At 42.9% G+C, this 22459-nt stretch overlaps 1 protein-coding gene across 1 annotated transcript in view; it reads right to left on the bottom strand.

Moving 5' to 3' along the window:
- Window positions 1-6031: 6031 nt before the first annotated feature.
- The window catches only part of LOC138789079 (calcium-activated chloride channel regulator 1-like), a 30653-nt gene continuing 14225 nt past the window's right edge, over window positions 6032-22459 (bottom strand). The window contains exons 5-15 of the mRNA XM_069967630.1: window positions 19535-19643; window positions 16792-16969; window positions 16187-16411; window positions 15636-15860; window positions 12236-12413; window positions 11378-11484; window positions 10961-11182; window positions 10212-10482; window positions 8733-8897; window positions 8218-8448; window positions 6032-7144 (exon numbers count right to left, since the gene is read on the bottom strand). Of these exons, the coding sequence (XP_069823731.1) occupies window positions 6789-7144; window positions 8218-8448; window positions 8733-8897; window positions 10212-10482; window positions 10961-11182; window positions 11378-11484; window positions 12236-12413; window positions 15636-15860; window positions 16187-16411; window positions 16792-16969; window positions 19535-19643 (2267 nt within the window). The 3' untranslated portion in view covers window positions 6032-6788. The remainder of the gene's footprint in view (window positions 7145-8217; window positions 8449-8732; window positions 8898-10211; window positions 10483-10960; window positions 11183-11377; window positions 11485-12235; window positions 12414-15635; window positions 15861-16186; window positions 16412-16791; window positions 16970-19534; window positions 19644-22459) is intronic.

Below are 22459 nucleotides of genomic sequence, written 5' to 3'. Positions count from 1 at the left end.
TTGGAAAACTGTGAGCTTTCTTGCAAAACGCTCTTAATCCAAGTTACTCTTAAACCAAGGTACCACTGTATCTTGTGGAGGCCGACGAGGATGAGTGCTCCGGTGGACCAGTTGCATAGGATAACCCAGCTGGTCCAGGACCTTACTAATAGGGTAACAGGAAACTTCACCGTCCAGATCACAAAGTAACTTCTTCCACGATGCCGCTTAAGCCCTGCAGTTCTTGGTGCTGTGCTCTGGTCAAGTGCTGCATTATTGTTTCAGAGACGGCCCTGCAGTTCCTGACACGAACACTGGTGGCAGCAGAGAGCCCCTGTCTCTCCATTACTGCTGCCACTCAACGGAAGGGGATAAATAACCAAAAGACTGTACATTGTTCCCCCGATAAAATGTATAATGGAAAAGGAAAACTTACATGAAAGACATAGGGAACAAGAGCCGCTGGGCATTACTAAGCAGCTCATAATGTCTCATAATGGAGGAAGATAGAGGAGAGAGGAGATATTGTTAGATATTATTAGGTATGTTACATATTGCTTTCACACGGACTTCAAATTTTGCATAAATGCAGCGGCCAGAAATTAGCTGGAAGTCAATAGAAGTTTATGAGATGCCTACATCCTGCCTTCCTTGCTGGACGGACGCAGAGCAGGTGTAGGGGGAGAGCGTTCATACTCACCATCCGATGTCTTCTTTCTTCACCAGACGCGGCTCACTGAGCTTGACGTGTGCCGGCTTCTGGCTTCTGCACTGTCCAATCATCCAATCAGCAGCTGAGGCAACATACCGCCTCAGCTGCTGGTTGGCTCACCGAATCGGCACACAACTAAGTCAATGTGCCAGGTCTGGCACCCGCCCCTGCAAGGGAGGGGTCACTTAACCCTTTTCTTTATGGCATAGGTTCATTGGGCCTTCAGTGATGAAGTCCATGTCCATGGAAGCACTGACCCCTAGTGGCCTTAATGAACAGTGCAGCTTCAGTGTATTCCTATGAAACCATTTTTGCCATGTTTGTAACTCCTGACAAGGAATGAGTGAATTTACAGTAATAACAAAGTGAAGCTCTTCATTATCTCTGCAATCCGCTCATCCACCACCTGCCTTCCAATTCCCTGCCGCTCCTCCCCGGTGCTTGGTCTAGTCCTGGGAAATTGGGAGAAGCTTCGGTATTACTGTAAATTTGCTCATCACTACTCTTGACTTTCTTAGAACCATAACTTTTTCCATATTCAGAGAACACTATATGGCATAGTTCTACAACTTTTGAGGGATTTTGTTATTTTTCAGTAACTTTGATCTGTTATCTTTATTCTGAAGCCGGCAGTGTTATCTTTGGCTGGTCTCCCTGACATCAGTGATCTGGAATTCTGAATTCTATCAGACGGCAGTGTTATCTTTGGCTGGTCTCCCTGAGATCAGTGATCTGGAATTCTGAATTCTAGCAGCCGGCAGTGTTATCTTCGGCTGGTCTCCCTGACATCAGTGATCTGGAATTCTGAATTCTAGCAGCTGGCAGTGTTATCTTTGGCTGGTCTTCCTGAGATCAGTTATCTGGAATTCTGAATTCTAGCAGCCGGCAGTGTTATCTTTGGCTGGTCTTCCTGAGATCAGTTATCTGGAATTCTGAATTCTAGCAGCCGGCAGTGTTATCTTCGGCTGGTCTCCCTGACATCAGTGATCTGGAATTCTGAATTCTAGCAGCTGGCAGTGTTATCTTTGGCTGGTCTTCCTGAGATCAGTTATCTGGAATTCTGAATTCTAGCAGCCGGCAGTGTTATCTTTGGCTAGTCTTCCTGAGATCAGTTATCTGGAATTCTGAATTCTAGCAGCCGGCAGTGTTATCTTTGGCTGGTCTCCCTGACATCAGTGATCTGGAATTCTGAATTCTAGCAGCTGGCAGTATTATCTTTGGCTGGTCTCCCTGAGATCAATGATCTGGAATTCTGAATTCTAGCAGCCGGCAGTGTTATCTTTGGCTGGTCTCCCTGAGATCAGTGATCTGGAATTCTGAATTCTAGCAGCCGGCAGTGTTATCTTTGGCTGGTCTCCCTGAGATCAGTGATCTGGAATTCTGAATTCTAGCAGCCGGCAGTGTTATCTTTGGCTGGTCTTCCTGAGATCAGTTATCTGGAATTCTGAATTCTAGCAGCTGGCAGTGTTATCTTTGGCTGGTCTCCCTGACATCAGTGATCTGGAATTCTGAATTCTAGCAGCTGGCAGTATTATCTTTGGCTGGTCTCCCTGAGATCAATGATCTGGAATTCTGAATTCTAGCAGCCGGCAGTGTTATCTTTGGCTGGTCTCCCTGACATCAGTGATCTGGAATTCTGAATTCTATCAGCCGGCAGTGTTATCTTTGGCTGGTCTCCCTGAGATCAATGATCTGGAATTCTGAATTCTATCAGCCGGCAGTGTTATCTTTGGCTGGTCTCCCTGACATCAGTGATCTGGAATTTTGAATTCTATCAGACGGCAGTGTTATCTTTGGCTGGTCTCCCTGAGATCAGTGATCTGGAATTCTGAATTCTAGCAGCCGGCAGTATTATCTTTGGCTGGTCTCCCTGAGATCAGTGAACTGGAATTCTGAATTCTAGCAGCCGGCAGTGTTATCTTTGGCTGATCTCCCTGACATCAGTGATCTGGAATTCTGAATTCTAGCAGCTGGCAGTATTATCTTTGGCTGGTCTCCCTGAGATCAATGATCTGGAATTCTGAATTCTAGCAGCCGGCAGTGTTATCTTTGGCTGGTCTCCCTGACATCAGTGATCTGGAATTCTGAATTCTATCAGCCGGCAGTGTTATCTTTGGCTGGTCTCCCTGAGATCAATGATCTGGAATTCTGAATTCTATCAGCCGGCAGTGTTATCTTTGGCTGGTCTCCCTGACATCAGTGATCTGGAATTTTGAATTCTATCAGACGGCAGTGTTATCTTTGGCTGGTCTCCCTGAGATCAGTGATCTGGAATTCTGAATTCTAGCAGCCGGCAGTATTATCTTTGGCTGGTCTCCCTGAGATCAGTGAACTGGAATTCTGAATTCTAGCAGCTGGCAGTATTATCTTTGGCTGGTCTCCCTGACATCAGTGATCTGGAATTCTGAATTCTAGCAGCCGGTAGTGTAATCTTTGGCTGGTCTCCCTGAGATCAGTCATCTGAAATTCTGAATTCTAGCAGCCAGCAGTATTATCTTTGGCTGGTCTCCCTGACGTCAGTAATCTGTTTCTCTTTATTCTGAAGGTCAGTGTGATCACAGCGATACCCTCTTTATACAACTTTTGTTATGTTTTAATAAGTCAACTTAAAGGAGAATTCCGGAATAAACATTTTTAAATATGTTATTGCCCAACAAAAACAAAAAACCCTGAATCCTCTTAGGCCCTATTCACACATCCTGTTCCTGTCCGCAATTGCGGATCCGCAATAATATAGGACCAATGTATTTCAATGGACCTATACACACATCCGTGTTGTGTACTGGGCTGCAATCCGTTCCGCAAAAAAAAAAGGACAGACCCTAGTACGGACAGTAACTGACACATCCAATACAACTCTATGGGGTCTGTATTTTACTGAAGCAATACGGATGCAATACGGACTGAATTTGCGGATTGTATACTGACTGAAATTTGCGGATTGGAAAAATATACTGACGTGTGAATAGACCCTTATTCTGACCTCTATAACTTTTTATTTTTCCATTTATGGGGCAGTAGGATGATTTTCTTTGCACCGTGATCTGTATTATTTATCATTTGGATAGATGGGGCTTTTTGTTTTCTCTTTATCCTATTGTAGCCATTATACCATTCAACAGAAAGTCTGTAATTCTGGTGTTTATTTTTATTTTCTGCCACATCATTTACTCTGCGGGATCAGCAATGATATATTTTAGTATTTCGGACAATTCCGCACTCAGTGATCCCAAATATGTATTTTTTTTTCATCAGAGCACAGATGCGGGAAGAACTGCTTAGACAGCCCTGCAGTACCTGACATGGACATAGGTGGCAGCAGAGGGTCTCTTGATGCCCCTAACTGCTGCCGGTCAACAGAAGATTATATAGAAACAAAAAAAGGCTACAATTATTTTAAGAAAGTTATGTTGTGCAGTATATCTCCAGAAGACAAGGACATTACTGAATCAGTCACTTTAAGGTTTTATTCACATTTATATTCACTGCATCAGAAAAATAGAAATCAATGTAATAAAAATATACAGATTGTAATAAAACTACACCCTTATTATCTGTGCAATGTAATATTCCAGATTGGAATCCGTTGGATTACGATGACCATGTTGCAACTTTTCATATCGGTAAAAAATTGGGGGTGACCTACAGTAGGTTGTACAGATTGAGGTGCACCTAGTGCCATAGAGCCCCGGCCTTATCACATCTACTTTGGATGGGAAAGAGAATGAGAGGTCAGGAGGTTGCCTAGATTTTGACCATTGATCGCCCATTAAATCCTCCACCACTCCTACACCAATGACCACATTCACCAGATGGCTGCAGCCGAGCACTGGTCTTGTTGGTGATGTCTATGTACATGGTACAGAACCACTGAGGCCAGTATGGGGCTTTTGTGGTGTAGAGGCTTTGAAAATCAAAGCAGAATGGGCTAATATCTCTTAAAAAAAAAATTAAAAAAAATTATCACAGCTTTTTAAGTAATTTTCTTAAAATTCCAACAATTCCTTGTAATATATCTGATGTCATCTAAAAACTACAGTATTGCTACATGATACAGCTGTTTCTCAATGGTTTTTACAGTAATAGAGAAACATAAAAGATTGTCGGCAGAAAAAGACCACTTGGTCCATCTAGACCGTCCTTTTAGTATTTAAAAGGGCGACCCATCCATTTCTGTCTGACTTTCAGTGCTGCTTGTTCAGTGTCATACACCAGTATATATATATATATATATATATATATATATATATATATATATATACTGTATACATATTAATATTTCTGTACTAGGGATGGTCCGAACCCTCCAAGGTTGGGGTTCGTATGAACCCGAACGCTCGGCATCAGATTCCTGCTGTATCCCAGCCTATGGCTATGGCTGTATCCCAGTTTTTCAGGCGGTCCTCCCGCTGGATCCACCCGCTGCACGGAGCGGGCAGACAGCGGGAATCATTACCGAGAGTTCGGGTTCGTACGAACCCGAACCGAACTTGGTTCGGACCAACCCTATTCTGTACCTAAACAGCAAACTATCCAGTGGATCACTACTCTAGAAGATGCTCAGGAGATGATTGAAAAAAGAAAGGTGAAATTGTGCTAAATAAATGACTGAACTTCGACCTCTACTTTCAGGAAACACCTGACGCTCAAAACCAATGGTCCCCAACCAGCGGATCAGGAGGCTACATGTGGCTCACAACCCCTTTCTGTTTGGCTCAACATAGGACCACTAAGTTAGGACCATTGCACTGAAAATTGACACTATAGCAGACATACCATTCTGTGGTGCACTGTAATACAATAACAGTGACAGACCGGACACTTTGAGGGGTTGTCTTGCGCAGCTAAATCGGTCTTCATTGATGTATTATGTGAATTTAAGCATATTTTTAAATGTACAAGGATTTCTCACAGTGTCCTGTGCGAGAGATATAGACTTATTAATCCCCCATGTGCCCAGATTGCTTTGATAACCTGCGGCCCTTGGTTACAACCCACTAAGGTGGGTCACACGTGCTCAGTTCAACTGGAATCTCCAGGAAGTACTGGCAGTTGGTCTCCACTGCACATGCAAACAAGGGGGGGGGGGGGGAAGGGAGTGTGTGCAGTGCTTCATGGCAACAGGAGGGTCACAGTTCAGAGAGAAAACAAGGAAGTGATCAAATCCATGGGGAGAAGAACTCTACTTTAAAACAGCACATTTGTCCTACTTTACATACATACCAACTTTGCTTTGTGAAACAATCCCTTTAAATAAGTGTCAGCAAATTAGTTTTTCCTTACTTTCCTTATTGTCCACATTCAAAAATTCTCTTTATACTTGAGACGAATGTGGCTTCCAATGAAGAATTATAAAACTACTAAATAAATTATCAACCGGAATCTTTTATGGAGATCTGTAGGTTAATCCTTTATCAGCTAGAGATGGATTTATAGGGCATGATCACTGTGACCCCTAACCCCCCCCCCCCCCCCAATGCAATATTTTTTTTTTTAATGGAAGCCACCTGGACCAGTAAGACTAAAAGCTGGCCATCCGTATGAGATAAAGGTCACCTAATGGGTCAGCCACCCACTGTTGGTTTGCATTGGCTTGCAGCTACCCACTGTTGGTTTGCATTGGCTAAAGGTGGTCTCTCACTTACATTTTATAAGTGTATGAGAACCTGAAGGCCGGTTTAGTCTGTCTTGTCGTTGGTGGTATGGTATACAGAAAAAAATAGTCAAAAATATTGGCAGAAGGTAGAATTGGCATCAGTCATGAACGTCTTTAAGGATTGTATATTGCAGACATGCCATGTTAGTCTTTGGAGCTTTACGTGCGTTGGAGCCATCTTACTCCCTTTTTGGACCATTCCATTCCAATGGATCATTCCATTCATACTCTGAATAGGTAAATGTCTTGACTCTCACCAAGAAGTTGGGGGAGATGAGACATTGACACGTTGTTCTGAGTCACCGATAGTAAAAGCCTCACATATAAACCCATTGGGAAATTGCACAACGCTGGCTGTCATTTGCCAGTAGAGAATCTGATTGAGAAGCATATGTACATGTCTTACAAAGTTACTGAAGTCCAAAATCTTGATGTTTCACTTCAGAGATGGAAAGCAGCTAGCATCATCACAAGAGTCAATGTCATCATGTATCCCGTTCCTAATAGACTGTTGGCTGAGTTCGGTGGTTTAGTTGTGGTACGTGGTGCCGGTAAGAACAGAGATGCCCGCGCCACATTAGATGGATCCGACCTTAGATTTACCTTGTCTACAGCAACCAAAGCAAAATACAGAACTGTGCCATTCCTAATAGGAATTCCCTGAGGGCTAAAACTGAATAGTTCACTTGAACCGGCTGGTGATGGCGTGAGGCTGGAGATATTGATGGCTGTGCCGTTTTCGAAGTTGACTGACAGCTCCTCACCGGAAAGGCTCATACGTAGGTCGTATCTGGAGGCTACAAAGTGGGAAAAATATCAACCGTGAACAACAGAATCTACAAGATACCAACATTACATAAATATCTTTGTAAATTTAATTTCATGTAACTATTGGTGGTGGGAAAAAAAATGATTAATCCATTTCCCAAAATTTGAAGAATCTTGAGATTTAGTTAGGTCTAGTGATGAGCGAACATGTTCGTCAATGTTCGTAGGAACATGGTGCTAATTGTTTGTGTTCGCCGATCATGAACAATTTTTTTAGATGATCGAAATGGTTAAAACAACATAACGTTCGCCATTGCGTAACTTACGCTTTGCTTCTGATAATCTGTATGCATGTGCGTAACTCTAGACCAAAATGTATGCAATCTATACGCAAATTAATTCAAATGAAATGCACATGCAACTGAGTAATTTACGCTTAGCACCCGATAATCCCTATGCATGTGCGTAGACCAAACGTACGCTTCTACTCTATGTTCGTTATTTGTTCGGGAATGTTCGGTGAACGCAAACTGTTCAAAATCTTTTTTTTTTTTTGTTCTGTTATGTTCTGAACCAAACATCGGTATGTTCGCTCATCACTAGTTAGGACTTAGCTTTAGAAATGGTGGTTGTTACATCTCTTGCCTTGTCTATTATACTCCATTGTATCGCTGCTGCGTCTACTACAATATACCACAATAGGACAAATATTAAAAAAAACCCCTGATAACTATGAGACCTAACAGGGGCTACCTATGGCCTGTGGCTGTATCCATGTTTTCCAGACAGTCCTCCGTCTGCATCCACCTTCTCCTGACAATTCAGGTTTGTGCAAACCCAAACTATCGGTAAGTTTACTCAACTCTAGTTAGGGGCCTTATTACAGATTTTGCATTGAAGCCCAAAAACATTCAGTTACACGTCTTGTGCCATATTGAATGCAAATACTAGAGCAACCATAGGTGTAAGGAGAAGACTATAGTAGTAAAGACCCCTTTCCATTAACCCAATAGTGGCTTCCAATAGTCATGGCTTTTCACACAAGTATAAAATAGTAAAACGTTCACATCCCGTATAAAATGTTTCCATGAATAGTCATTACCATTTCCTTTGTCTCCGTCATCTCCGGTCGCCGTCCAGGACAAGATCACTTGTAGGTTCTTAATGTCTGCAGCCAGGTCAGTGATTTTACTAGGTTTAAAGACGTCTGGTAAGGGGCCGGCTGGAACATTGGACACTACGAAAGCTCCTCCCGAGGCGGTACGGCTGAAATTTCCCACATTTAGGTCCTCAATAGTAACCTTGGGTTTAGGTGGGTTGACGATCAATGTATCTGTGAAAAGAGAGGAATGTCGATCATACGAGATATATTACTACGGCTGATACCGATTCTCCCTGGCCAGGATTGGAGATAACTCAGATCCTGGCTGTGTAACCAACTAGATCTTGAGGTCACTTCCAACTGCTGGATCATAATTAGATGGGGGAAGAGGTGAGGGTTATGTCATCCTACTGATTGTGCATCAATGTAAACAATCAAAAGTAAAAAAAACAAAACAAACAATAAATTTAATTGCATAAATAATAAATGTATTGCATAATGTTATATGGTCTTACCATTCTCTACATATCCAGGGAGGTACAATGCCCGGCTTTTTGGTAAGGTGCCTTTGCTGTCTTGATCTTGACTTTCTACGCGTACTTTTAAGTTGTATCTGCCGTTGCCGCTGTAGTCGGTGAAGAATCTGGAATATATGCCGTCATTCTTTATAATATCGGCACCTGCAAAGAAAAGGCAGAATTAAAGGCAAAATTAAACTACAGCATAACTTTTATAATCTTACAAATTGTGTAAAAAATTATATATATACTGTATAGTTGTTGTTTTTTAAATAAAAAATGTAGTGCCAGTGATCGCCAGCAGAGGGCCACAGAGACTATTTTTAAAAATGCTATGTTTACTAGAATAAGAACTTTCTGGCACAGATTTTCACTCTGAAGGCTGACGGGGTTTTGCCAAGTTTTGGGATGTGGAGTAAACCCACGTTTTTAACCCTATTTTAAAAAAAAAAAAATATATATATATATATATATTTTAAAAAAATTACACCATGCAGATGCCTACTAAAGATAATGGAGTGCAGTTTTGGAGTAATCTTTATGTAGATTTTGGCAGAGAGTTTGCAACAAAATCCTCATCAAATTCTATTAGTTTTCCTAATAGTTTTTTTTTTTTAAGAAAATCCTGTTCCTGCTACAAAAGGTTCAGCTATGGTACCGCAAGCAACTGAGTATCTCTGTAGTGGGTCTGTATCTTGCCATTGCGGTGAGCTGTTGCATTTTTTTGTGTTTGCAACTTCAGCCATAGCAACGTGCTCCTGCCTAGTGTGAATGGTGTTCTAGGAGAGCTGACCAAGTTTGTCTTTTTTTTTCTGTGTTCCAGATGGGGGAGTGGCTGCCTCTACTTTGTCGTGCACTCCACCCATTCCACCCAGGTGGTGTAATTACTTGTGCCGGTATAACACGGCTCTTGTATGCCCAGAGCATAGGTGTATTTCATGCCATGGAGAGGCCATAGTACAGTGTAGGACTGCCCCGTTATGAGGCCATCGTAACGTGGTGGGGTAGTTTACACCATTTTCAAATGGTAACCAAGAGCCTCATAATTTTTGTGGAAGATTTTTTTTTGGCAGTTGGGGGGGGCTGCTTTTAACTACTTTCATGTCTGTAGTGGGTCTGTATCTTGCCATAGTGGTGAGCTGTTGCATTTTTTTGTGTTTTTGTGTATAATCCTGTTAGTCAGACACCTCATGAGTTAAATGTGAACATTCATCAAGAACACTCACGGTTAAAGGGCTCCAGGCATCCCCCCTCTACAGGGGCTGAGTGAGCAGTGCAGGTAGTGCCCTGTGCAGAGGGCCGGTGTAAATCTACAGCAGGACACAAGGCCCACTGACTGCCAATCTGAGTGGCCTATCTGGCAACTGCCCAGTTTGCCAGATTGTCAGTCCGGGCCTATATGTAAGTATGTAGAGTCATTGACTGATTCTCTTTGCCCATTTTATATGCATGTAGAGATTTATTACAAGCACTCACCTGCACCATTGTCCAGAAGCTGCAGGGTTACAACATTTCCGTTCTGGGGCTCTATATACGCAGTCACTTTTGCTCCTAAGACCGGAGCGAGTCCCTGAGTGACTGTGGCGTAGACGATCATTGGAGTAGGGAAACTGCTGGTGTCAGCGTTCATGTATGTCTCGGCAATGATGGGGGGAACTTTCGGATCGGCTGCTCTGGAGTTCACTGTCAAACCAAGAACTTGTTCTGATGCTTGTGTATTACATAGATTGTATTCCCAGTCTCCTTTCTACATTGATATGGAAACAGGTTGTTAGATTTTTAGTTTCAGGGAAGTGAAGTCTATATCTATCTCATTTGAATGTCTTTGTTCACCTTACAGAGGTATTCTGCTCAGGTAAAATTCATGTCCAACCATCCCCTTTCCGGGAGACTTACAATTTGTTTCATACTTGTCATTATCTTTTTTGTCTCCTTCCCTAGTTCTGAGCTGCTACTTTCTGCTAAAGACACAGAAAACTGTGTGTGAGCTGTTCTGTCCGTCTCCGCTCTGATCCCCCTCCTCCCTTCTCAGACGGTTCATGTAAACAAGTCCCTGGCCGGCTGTCTCTGCACTCTGTAATGCTGGAAGGGTTCATCACAGTGAGGTCATCAGTAAATTATTCAGCATGTATTTTACTTGAGGGGAATACCCCTTTAAATTACTAATGTTTCCCACCATATTAACTATATAATAGAAGGAAGAGAATGGGTCTAGTGTGAGTTACCTCTGCTGTGCCCGGGATGCTGAGTCGAGCCGATTTAGAGACAGAGTCACTGACAAACTGGCCGCTCTGATATTGTTTCCCTTTGGGGTCTTTTAGATCAATACTTGGGATTACACTGTTCCAGGTCACTAGGAAGAAGGTGTCATTGCCCACTGTGTTATCAATGGTCACTTTGCCGGTCAGACATTTGTTGGGTTGGATGGTTGTGGCCGAACTTTCAATCTGTTAAAGAAAAATATGTAAAATACAGCAATAAATTATGGGGGAACCTTGTAACATTTACTAGAACTCCATCCCCAGTAATATCAATCTCCATATGGTGGTAGTATTTTCTTAAAGGGGAACTCCACGAAAACTCCCATTCTCCCATGAGTCTGTGATGAGACAACCTCCTTGTGTATTATACGCATTGCATACCTGAACGGATTGCTGTATTACATCTCCGGTGCTGGATGTGATCCCACTGAAGGAGTCAATCAAACCGTTTGCATCAACGTTATCAGATGCGTAGAGCTTTAGGCCCCCTGCGGACAGATCACATTGATTAAATGATGCATGTTCTTAAAAAAAAAAGAAGAAGAACGGCCAAATGTTTCTGCAGGATTTGTACAACAGGGGCTATTTAACAAAAATTCTAATAAACTGGTGCCAGAAAGTGCCAGAGATTTGTAATTTACTTCTATTAAAAAATCTGAAGCATTCCAGTACACATTAGCTGCTGTATGTCCTGCAGGAAGGGGTGTATTCTCTCCAGTCTGACACAGTGCTCTCTGCTGCCACCTCTGTCCATGTCAGGAACTGTCCAGAGCAGCAGCAAATCCCCATAGAAAACCTCTCCTGCTCTGGACAGTTCCTGACAGGGACAGAGGTGGCAGCAAAGAGCACTGTGTCAGACTGGAAAGAATACACCACTTCCTTCAGGACATACAGCAGCTGATAAGTACTGGAAGACTTGAGATTTTTAAATAGAAGTAAATTACAAATCTCTAGCACTTTCTGGCACCAGTTGATTTGAAAGACAGACTTTTCGGGTGAACAATCCCTTTAATGTTTATACAGCCGCTATCAGTCTCCAATACACACACACACACATTATATATATATATATATATATATATATATATGCACAGTGCTCTCATATTTGCCACTCTACCTTGAAATGTAAATATCTAGTAACATTTTACAGCAGATTTTTGCAGAATGTGAATGGAGTCTAAAGGCCAACTAAAGCCAATGCTATCTGACCATCAGAATGTATGCTACAATGCGAGGCACCTGTTATACTGGCTAATTCTTCCAGTCCTTTGTCTGCACTGGGTCCTAGAGCGATGGTGTGGATGATGGCCCCGCTGGACCTCACTTCATCAAAGCAGCTGCTGATGCCAGTGTCCTCGCCGTCGGTCAGCAGGACGATCTCTGTGCCGTACGTGCTACCATCAAGCTTTTTATTTACCTAAATTTAAGGAAAATACTAAATTTAGAAAAAAAGAAGTTTGTTGGTGTCTAAAACAAAAACAGAAGGGGTCTGGTGCATCCCCAAAAATGTACTCTATAAATCTCCCATTGCATAGTGTTTACTTATAGTTTAGGCGTTAGTGATGGTATTCCTCTACTATGCTGTATGGTCTAGAGGCCAAGAGGTTAAAGGAGAAGTTCAGAGAAAATGTTTATTAACCCTTTCTAGACCTGGCTAATTTTCGTTTTTTTGCGTTTTCGTTTTTTCCTCCTTGTGCTTAAAAGGCCATAGCACTTTTCATTTTCACACCTACAAACCCATATGAGCCCTTATTTTTTGCGTCACTAATTGTACTTTGCAATGACAGGCTGAATTTTTGCACAAAATATGCTGCGAAACCAGAAAAAAATTATATGTGCGACGAAATTGAAAAAACAAAACAAAACGCAATTCTTTTTCTTTGGGAAGGGGGGCTTCGTTTTTATGTCGTGTGTCCTAGTAAAAACTGACATGTTATATATGTCGGTACGATTACAACAATTTGTAACCTGTCTAACTTTTATATTATCTGATGGCCGGTAAAAAATTCAAAACCATTGTTAACAAATATACGTTCCTTAAAATCGCTCCATTCCCAGGCTTATAGCGCTTTTATCCTTTGGTCTATGGGGCTGTGTGAGGTGTCATTTTTTGCGCCATGACATGTACTTTCTATCGGTACATTGATTGCGCATATGCGACTTTTTGATCACTTTTTATTACAATTTTTTGGGGATTTGATGCGACCAAAAATTCGCAATTTTGCACTTTGGAATTTTTTTGCGCTTACGTCGTTTACCGTGTGAGATCAGGAATGTGATTAATTAATAGTATTGGGCGATTATGCACGCAGCGATACCAAACATGTTTATTTATTTCTTTATTTAAAAAATGGGAAAAGGGGGGTGATTCTGACTTTTATTAGGGGAGGGGGCTTTTTATTAATAACAACACTTTTTTTTTTTTACTCATATACTAGAATCCCCCCTGGGGTTAGGGTTATTCCCCCCTGGGGTTAGTGTTATTCTCCCTGGGGGAGGACGTACAGTTACGTCCTCGTGTGGGAAGGGGTTAAAGTAATGTATTGCCCCCCAAAAGTTAAACAAATCCCCAATATACACTTATTACAGGAAATTCACCTAAAGTGCTTTTTCCCCGCACTTACTACTGCATCAAGGCTTCACTTCCTGGATAACATGGTGATGTCACTTCCTGGATAACATGGTGATGTCACTTCCTGGATAACATGGTGATGTCACTTTCTGGATAACATGGTGATGTCACTTTCTGGATAACATGGTGATGTCACTTCCTGGATAACATGGTGATGTCACTTCCTGGATAACATGGTGATGTCACTTCCTGGATAACATGGTGATGTCACTTCCTGGATACCATGGTGATGTCACTTCCTGGATAACATGGTGATGTCACTTCCTGGATAACACGGTGATGTCACGACCCGACTCCCAAAGCTGTGCGGGCTTTGGCTGCTGGAGAGGATGATGGCAGGGGGATGCTCAGTGTCCCTCCAGTGCCCTGTGTCCCTCAGTGTCCCTCTGCCATAATCCTCTCCAGCAGCCACAGCCCGCACGTCCCTGGAAGAGGGTTGTGACTTCACCATGTTATCCAGTAAGTGACATCACCATGTTATCCAGGAAGTGACATCACCATGTTATCCAGTAAGTGACATCACCATGTTATCCAGGAAGTGACATCACCATGTTATCCAGTAAGTGACATCACCATGTTATCCAGGAAGTGACATCACCATGTTATCCAGGAAGTGAAGCCTTGATGCAGTAGTAAGTGCAGGGAAAAAAGCACTGTATAAGCATTTCCCGTAATAAGTGAATATTGGTGATTTGTATAACTTTTTGGGGGCAATACAATATTTTAATAAAATTTTTCGCCGCACTTCCTTTAAAGAGGTTGTCCTGGAAAAATTAACTTGTCTCCAATGCACAGGATGGGGACGATCTCTACAATCTCTATATGAGGCGCCCGGCTTCTCTGTTATGAACAGAGGTGCGAAAGAGCCGAGTAAGCCAAGAGAGTGCTTTTTCGTTTTTTCCATAACAAAGAAGCCAGGGGCCTCATACAGAGATCAGCAAGGGGTACGGAGGTCAGACCCCCCGCGAGCTCTTACTTGTCCCCTATCGAGTGGATAGAGGACAACTTAATTTTGCCTGGACAACCTCTTTAATATCTAGTATTTCTGGTTATAACTAGAGATGAGTGAACCGGGTTCGGGTTTCAGTCCATCTGAACCCGAACGTTCGGCATTTGATTAGCTGAAGCTGCTGAAGTTGGATAAAGCTCTAAGGTTGTCTGGAAAACATGTATACAGCCAATGACTATATCCATGTTTTCCACATAGCCTTAGGGCTTTATCCAACTTCAACAGCCACCGCTAATCAAATGCCGAAAGTTCGGGTTCGGATGGACTCCAGCATGCTCCAGGTTCGCTCATCTCTAGTTATAACGTGTACTAGAATTAGGCTACAAACAGTATCTCTTGCTCAGGAGGACCTGACACGTCCAAGAATTACTCAGCAAGTCTATTGACTGTATGAAATTACCATGTAATGCTCTCATTTACCAGAGGTGGTGCTGCAGGGAAGCTGAACACGTGTTACTTCATGGGAATCGGATGATCTCTGGGTGTCTCAGCCTGTAGCTTATATTTAGGGGACTTGTCTAACAGACAAGGATTATCCAAAACAGATAACCCCAGAATGTTACCCCCTAAAGTGTTCGGGGGAGGAAAGTTTCCGGGTACTATGAAACACCCCATACGTTTGCCCATATACATAAATATAAAATATAAAAATAAATATAAAATATAAAAATATTATAATGCAATAGTCACAAACATATTTGCTAGAAAATGTTCTTGATATTTACTGTGATAGTGCTACATTATCTTAAAGGGATCCAGAATGGGAAAAAGGACAGCTACTTTCCTCCAAAAACAGCGCCACCCCTGTCCTCAGGTTGTGTGTGGTATTACGATTCAGTTCCATTCAGGTGAATAAAATGGAGTTGCACCCAAACTGAGGACAGGAGTGGTACTTTTCAAGGAAAAAAAAAAGTGGTCATGTTTTTCAATGGCCCGGTTTCATGGACAGCCCATTTGTGTGTATATATAAAGAAAAATAAGCAAACTTTTATATGTACCTCGAATCCCTTGCGGACCCCGGCACATATGTTAGTGCCCCCAGTGGCCGCTTTTGGGAGCAGCTGCTTCAGTTGTTCTCGCTGGAAGGTGTCAAGAATTTTAACCAGTTCAGACTTTATTGTTGCATCCGAGGAGAAAATGACGATTCCAACAAAGGATCCAGACTCCACGATCTGCATGATGTAGACTTCGGAGGCTTGGTAGAGACGGTTGATGCGGTCATACTGCAGCGTACAGGGAGACATTGTGAGATGGATCTGGGCTATATACTTATGCGTTTTTATGGCATCGATATACAGTACAGTTCTATTCTAGTAATAGAAAAATGTTTAGAAAAGATCCACAAATTTTTTTTGGATACATTTGCATTAGATTAGTATTACTCTCTATGTATTCTCTACAGGTGGCCACACACATTGACGTCATCTGAATCGCTCAATTTCAATGAGATTGTCCAACCATCTAATGTGTATGGTGGTCTCCCAGATATGGTTCGGGCAGGTTACAGTACATTTCAATGGAGGCTATTATGATAAGACAGAGACCTCACCTGGCCCATACTCCCAGAAATATCCAGAACCAGGGTGACCACTCTGTCCTTATACTGCAGCAAGGAGAACGTAGGGTCGGGGACATTGGTGTTGGCTATTGGGGCGCTGGTCTTCATGTCATTGGAATCCATTATGACTTCCCATGTGCTCTTCTGGTTACACAACCTGTTGTGTTGATTTGGAGCTTCTTTATTGTGAGAGTTTTCTTTGCAGAATGCATGGACCTGAAAGATGTATGAAGATACAAGAACAGACAAATGTCAAATAGACAGGCAAATCAGTAGCACGTGGTCTACTGTGGACCATCGTCTATATATTAATAACATAATTCATACACTGATCTACTGCAGCTTCCATTCTGACATCTTCCACAGTCCCCGTCGATCTCTGTATGAGACTTTGGGACCCACATTTATCTCTAGAATAAGGCCCCCCTGACCCCTGCCCAGCCTGGTGAGGCAACTCCATTGTCTAAAGGTTGGTATGGACCGATTAATCCAACCAATTGGTTTGCACCAATTAATCCACCATTTATGACCTCTCCTCTAGATTAACCATGAATGTCTATAGTCGAAATGCCGCTATATTTATTCTGAACACTTACCGGTTCCAGGGCTTGTCCGTACATAACAGATTCGGTGACACTTCGGTCCACCTTAGGATAGAACTGACACTCCTCCTCATAGACGCCGGTTTCTGGGTCCTCGGCACAGTCTACCTTCTCACACCTTGGTCCTATGCAAATATCGACTTTACTTACTCCTCCTAAGCTCAGAGGACATCTAAAATAAAGGAGAATACGCCACATGTTAGACTGTAAATCCGTGTCCCTCAGAGTAGTGCTACATGCGGAGAAATGATGAGTAAATCCATAGACTGGCACCATTCCCATAGCCTGGTAACTGGGGCGATTTTGCTGGGACTGTCCTATGACTATATTCCCAAAATACTAAGATAGATCTCATTGGAGGTTTACACATTAAAAACCAATTGTCCCATTTCATCAATGGAGAACATCTGTCCCTTGTGGTAACTGTCAAGAATTCAACCAGCCATACACCTTCCACAGCTGTTGGCTCAACACTATTTGTCCCGATCGCCCCATAAACATGCATGCTTGGTTGAGTAGGCATATGTTTTTCATAGGGAAAGAAAGCTGCTCTCCGACACTACTGGTGATTAGAGATGATCGAACAGGGCCGAGGTTCAGGTTCGTACGAACCCGAACCATAGGCATTTGACTCCCGCTGCCTTCCCGTTCCGTGGAGAAGGTGGAGACAGTCTGGAAAACAGGGATACAGCCTAGGTAATAGGCTGTATCCCTGTTTTCCAGGCAGTACTCGGGCTGTCTCCACCTTCCCCACGGAACGGGAAGGTAGCAGGAGTCAAATGCTTATGGTTCAGGTTCGTACGAACCTGAACCTCGGCCCTGTTCGATCATCTCTTCTGGTGATGACTTATGTCTTGGGAAACTCAACTTGCCCAATCCCTCTAGTCCCCAAAATCATCTGCTGGAGAAAGTCAGTAGGTGTTGGCAGAATGAATGGGAAAAAAAAGTCATCAGCCCACCGACTACTTGGTTGAAAGTGATAGAAGGTGTGTGGTCCTCTGAAGACCAAGAGGGGGTTTGTGAGGGATTTGTTTATGGTGTAAAACTAATGTTAGTGGGGTATTGTATGGATTACAACCAAACCTTAAGGAGTTAAAGGAGAAGTCCAGGAAGGGGGGAGGGTGTGGGGGATAAATTATTACGGGCAGGGGGAGGGGGGAAAATGAAAAAGACAGTGCGATCACTTGTCCCTGTGCTGTGCCACATCACCAGGCTCCTGTACCCCGAGGCATCTTCTCCCTAGTTCTGGGTCACTATGCGGCAGAAACATCACAAGCGGGTGGGACTTAGCTCGATCAGCCAATCAGTGACTGCAGCAGTGTCCTCTCCATTCACTTACTGGGTGGGTGGGGCATCTGTCATCTGGGTCATGATGAAGCCGGAGGGGAGCTAAGAAGACAGCCGTCAGGACATGGGTGCCAGGATAGGTCAATATAACCTCTTTTTTATGTTCCCCCACCCACAACCTGGAATAATTTTTTTACACCCCCGCCCTCCCCCCGTCCCGTCCCGGACTTCTCCTTTAACAATTTACTTGCTGGGTAGCCAGGGCAATTAGTATACTTGAACACTTATATAGTGAACAATTTGGGCTTCTATGGTTTAGAATGGCAAGGTAGACGGGTCTTCCACTGCTAAAATTAACTAATTAAATGGCGGTCCATACAGTCTCCCAATGGGTATAGATTGGTGCGCGGTGCACTATTTATATAGCTATAAAGCACGGAAGTAATTGTAATATTTACTGATGGATTATGTCTGCTTTACTACGCTATAAGACAAGGAAGTTACTACTAGATGACTATCCTGTATGTACAGAAGCATTAGCCGAGGTTTATCATCTGTAAATGTCTCTCATTTCACCTCAAGTGAACCGGAGCGTGTTGGCAACGTTGGTAGCAACAATGAGGTCACTACAGTCCGGGCACGGAGAGGATTTATTATAAGGGAAAAACCCTGCAATCATCTCACGTATGCACATATACACATGTATACATATAGAGAAACAATCAGAAGGCCATGATAATTATCAGAAGAGGAGGTATATTATGGATATATATGGTGGGACCCCAGCTTTAGAACCTGCACAAACACTGACTGACAGGATGTTTCTCACTGGTTCTTCATTGGTGGGCCCCGAGGATAATTTGCCATCCATAACTCCCGCTCGCCTGATGGGCGGGCAAGGGGGGAGAGGCAAGGTGGGGAGGAGGTGTGGCCTCATTCATTAAGGTTTACGCCTCTTAGTAAATCCAGCCTTGAATTTTAGTTTCTTTTTTTCCCCATTTTTTATATTTTTTAAATTAATCTTGAAAATTTGCAATTTTCATTTTGGCCACTAAGCCTAATAACAAGGTGACACTTCCTGTTGTGTAAAGATCCCTCCTCAGCAGTGTCCTCCTTATCATCACACCAGTATATAGATAAGACAGGATCAAGTCATTCACTGTAGATGATTGTTACAACTCAACCCTTCCCCCCCTTTGATAGTAAAATCTCAGTAGGTGAGGTCAGAGGTCTGGGTGTTGAGATCCCCACCTATTTCTAGAAGGAGCCGAGAAGGTGTGGTGAACATGTTGTCTTCCAGCTGTGACCGAGGTGACTTCTATATAAAGTCTAGCAAATCAATGAGGGCCTGAACCCATAGACACCCACCCATCAAAACATCTCTACAAAATTTCCAAAGTTTTTTTTTTTAAAGTGACAGTGCCCATTTAAATGGGACTTTCCATCTCACCTTGTTGCCTCAATGCTGCCCTGTTTACTGCGGTAGAAGGGAATATCCTCATTGTACTCGTCAAAGACCCCCCAACGAAGATGCGCCCATTCATGTACAAAGACTCTGCCTGTGAAAACAAAGCACACATTATAAAAGGTCTATATATATATAACCAAGAGCGGCTCTTGTCCTGGTAGACTCTATGAGTAATGTTTATACTCTCCTATCTCAGAGCAGCATATACTAGTGACAGAGAAGCTGAACAGAATGATGGATCACTTACATTGTTCTGTGCAGCTGATCCAGAGATCTCCTCCTGAATAACATGGACAATAAGTATTCCTCTCCATTATGTGCATGAGCCCAGTAGTCCTGGATATTCATGAGAAGCAGAAAACCCCGCCCACCAGCTGCTGATTGGCAGTTATCTATCCACGCTGTGTATAGACAGTCAGCTGTTAATCAGCAGCTGAAGGGCGGGGGGAGGGGTGTGGCAACAATCCTATTCTGCATATTAGGAGAACGGCTAATCAGAATGATGGAAGTAATACACCGATCTGTACAGCATTTCGGTCACTAGTTTATGCTGCCCTCATTTAAGGCATCATAAACCTAGTGACAGATTACCTTTAATGTATGACGACCTGCTCCCAATGACAGAAGAGGGACATCAAACAACAGGACCTGAGCAGGGAATGAGTATCTGGCAGCTGCGGTGCTGGGGGAGCGGGGGAGGTGAGTATGGGCTCTTTTATTGTAGCAATGTAAGGGGAGGTATAGATTACAATTCTCTGGATTCCCTTAGGAATCTATTAGAAAATAATAAATCAGACGAGTGGGGACGGACTAATGCGCAGCATAAAGGGAGTCCCTCATGACAGGGATTGACAGACCAGTTGCAGGTCAGATAGAGGGCAACAGGTTCAGGGTGAGCAGGTGGGGAGCACGTGTACAAGGGGGGGAGGAGAACAAGTGAGCGTGGAGTAGTAAACAGAAGAGGTGGTTGGTCAGAAGGTAGAGGGGGGAGTAGCTGAAGGGGCCGGGGTATAAAAGTTAGCCTTAAGGGGGGGGGGGTGGTCACCCATTGTGGTTTAGCAGGCAGAGATCGCCCACCCACCCTCCCTTTTGTTGCGTTTTTTTGGTTTGGAGTTCTGGGGTTTGGGTGGTGCAGCAGCGGTGGTGGGTTTGGTTGTGGCAGTCGTCATGGCAGCTGTGTGGCGGTGGGGGTCCTCGGGGTTGGTGTGGACTTGGTCGTGGTGGGAGGGGACTCGGAGTGGTTCCGGACTCCCGGGAAAAAGGAAATACAATTATTGGGCTGGGCGGCTGTAGTTAGCCACCATTAAAAGGGGTACAGTTATACGCACACAGGTGCTTAGTTGGTGCCTCTGGGTTATGTGGCCCGTCGGCCAGAGGCAAATCCTGCGTGCTGTTGGGGTCAAGTTTAAATAAGCCGCCTGAGGGGATTTTTGGGGCTCCGAGGACCGCCCCGTCAAAATAAATATGTTACAGTTTTGAGATGTTTATACTTGGTGTAATAAACGGCTGCTGTGGCCATTTAATTCCAGAACGGTGTCTGTGGTTATTGGGAAGGGAGGGGTTCAGAGTGGTAAAAAAAGGGGGGCCTTGGGAAGGCGGAAGGGCCTTGGCAACTACCATAGTCATGATGTGAACACATCCTAAGCCAGAAACGGCACATTGCAATTCTCCAGAACTAAAAGAACTTAAAGTATTTCCTAGATACAGATAAGTCAGGAGAGATGACGGATACATTGCCGCTCTGTACCAGTCACGAGAATTACCAGCAAATCCCCAGTCTGATCCCATAACATTGCGTAACCCATCTTTTATCTATCTAACTCCTCTGCTCTGTTATTCTCCTGGCTGCAGAATATTCCGCTTGTTGTCTGCAGAGGACAGATAAGCGGGAGGGAAAAAAACTGAGAAGTGAAAGTAGGTTTGGATCCGCTCCCATAAGTAGAGTAGATGCAGCACTCCCACAGATCTAACCGCAACGGACATTCACTGCAGATGTCTAGGCCAGGTTCACACTGCGTTTTTGCAGTCCGTTATTTTTAATCGTTTTTTTTTGCAAAAAAAATGTATAAAAAAACCCAGATGCATTTAATCATTGATCATTTCCATTGACTTCCATTATAAAAAAAAAAAAAACAGATCAAAAAAAGGATCAAAACGCATCTGTTTTTGTTTTTTATTTGCGTACACAAAAACGCGGCCAACCATGTTTTTGTGTACATTAAAAAAACTGATTCATTCTGACCCCACTTTTTTTTAATTGAAGTTAAGGAAAAACTGATTAAAATGGAGGCACACAAATGCATCTGTTTTTTCATCTGTTTTTCATCCTTTTTTTTTTTTTGCAAAGTTAAGTGCAATAATACAGTGTGAACCCGGCCTGAGATAGTGTTTTCTTCCATATATAAGAGGTATACACAGAGCATTGCATGTATTCATACCACAGGTAATATCTATTAACTGCGACTAAATACATAGGTCCCCTGTATAAAAACTAGTGCAGAGGGGCAAGAAAAGGTGGTGCAGGCAAATACATACAGGACGAGCTGTCAATCATTGTGTGTGGGCGGGGCAAACAGAACTTTCTGTAATTTCTTGCAGAATTTGCCTAGATCCCCACCTATAGATAGTGAATATATTCCCCTGAGCTCAGCGTTTCCTCCGCTGCCTCCAGTAAGGAGTAACATAAGAGGCCTGACAGATCCCATGTGATATATATATATATATATATATATATATATATATACTCTGTGTATTATTACTGTATATTATTAGATTATTATACATATATACTCTGTGTATTATTACTGTATATATTATTAGATTATTATACATATATACTCTGTGTATTATTACTGTATATATTATTAGATTATTATACATATATACTCTGTGTATTATTACTGTATA

This window comes from Dendropsophus ebraccatus, chromosome 4 (assembly GCF_027789765.1).
Source record: "Dendropsophus ebraccatus isolate aDenEbr1 chromosome 4, aDenEbr1.pat, whole genome shotgun sequence".
Classification (NCBI taxonomy): Eukaryota; Metazoa; Chordata; class Amphibia; order Anura; family Hylidae; genus Dendropsophus; species Dendropsophus ebraccatus.
Note: the sequence above shows the minus strand (reverse complement) of the source record. Positions and strands in the feature narration are given on the sequence as shown.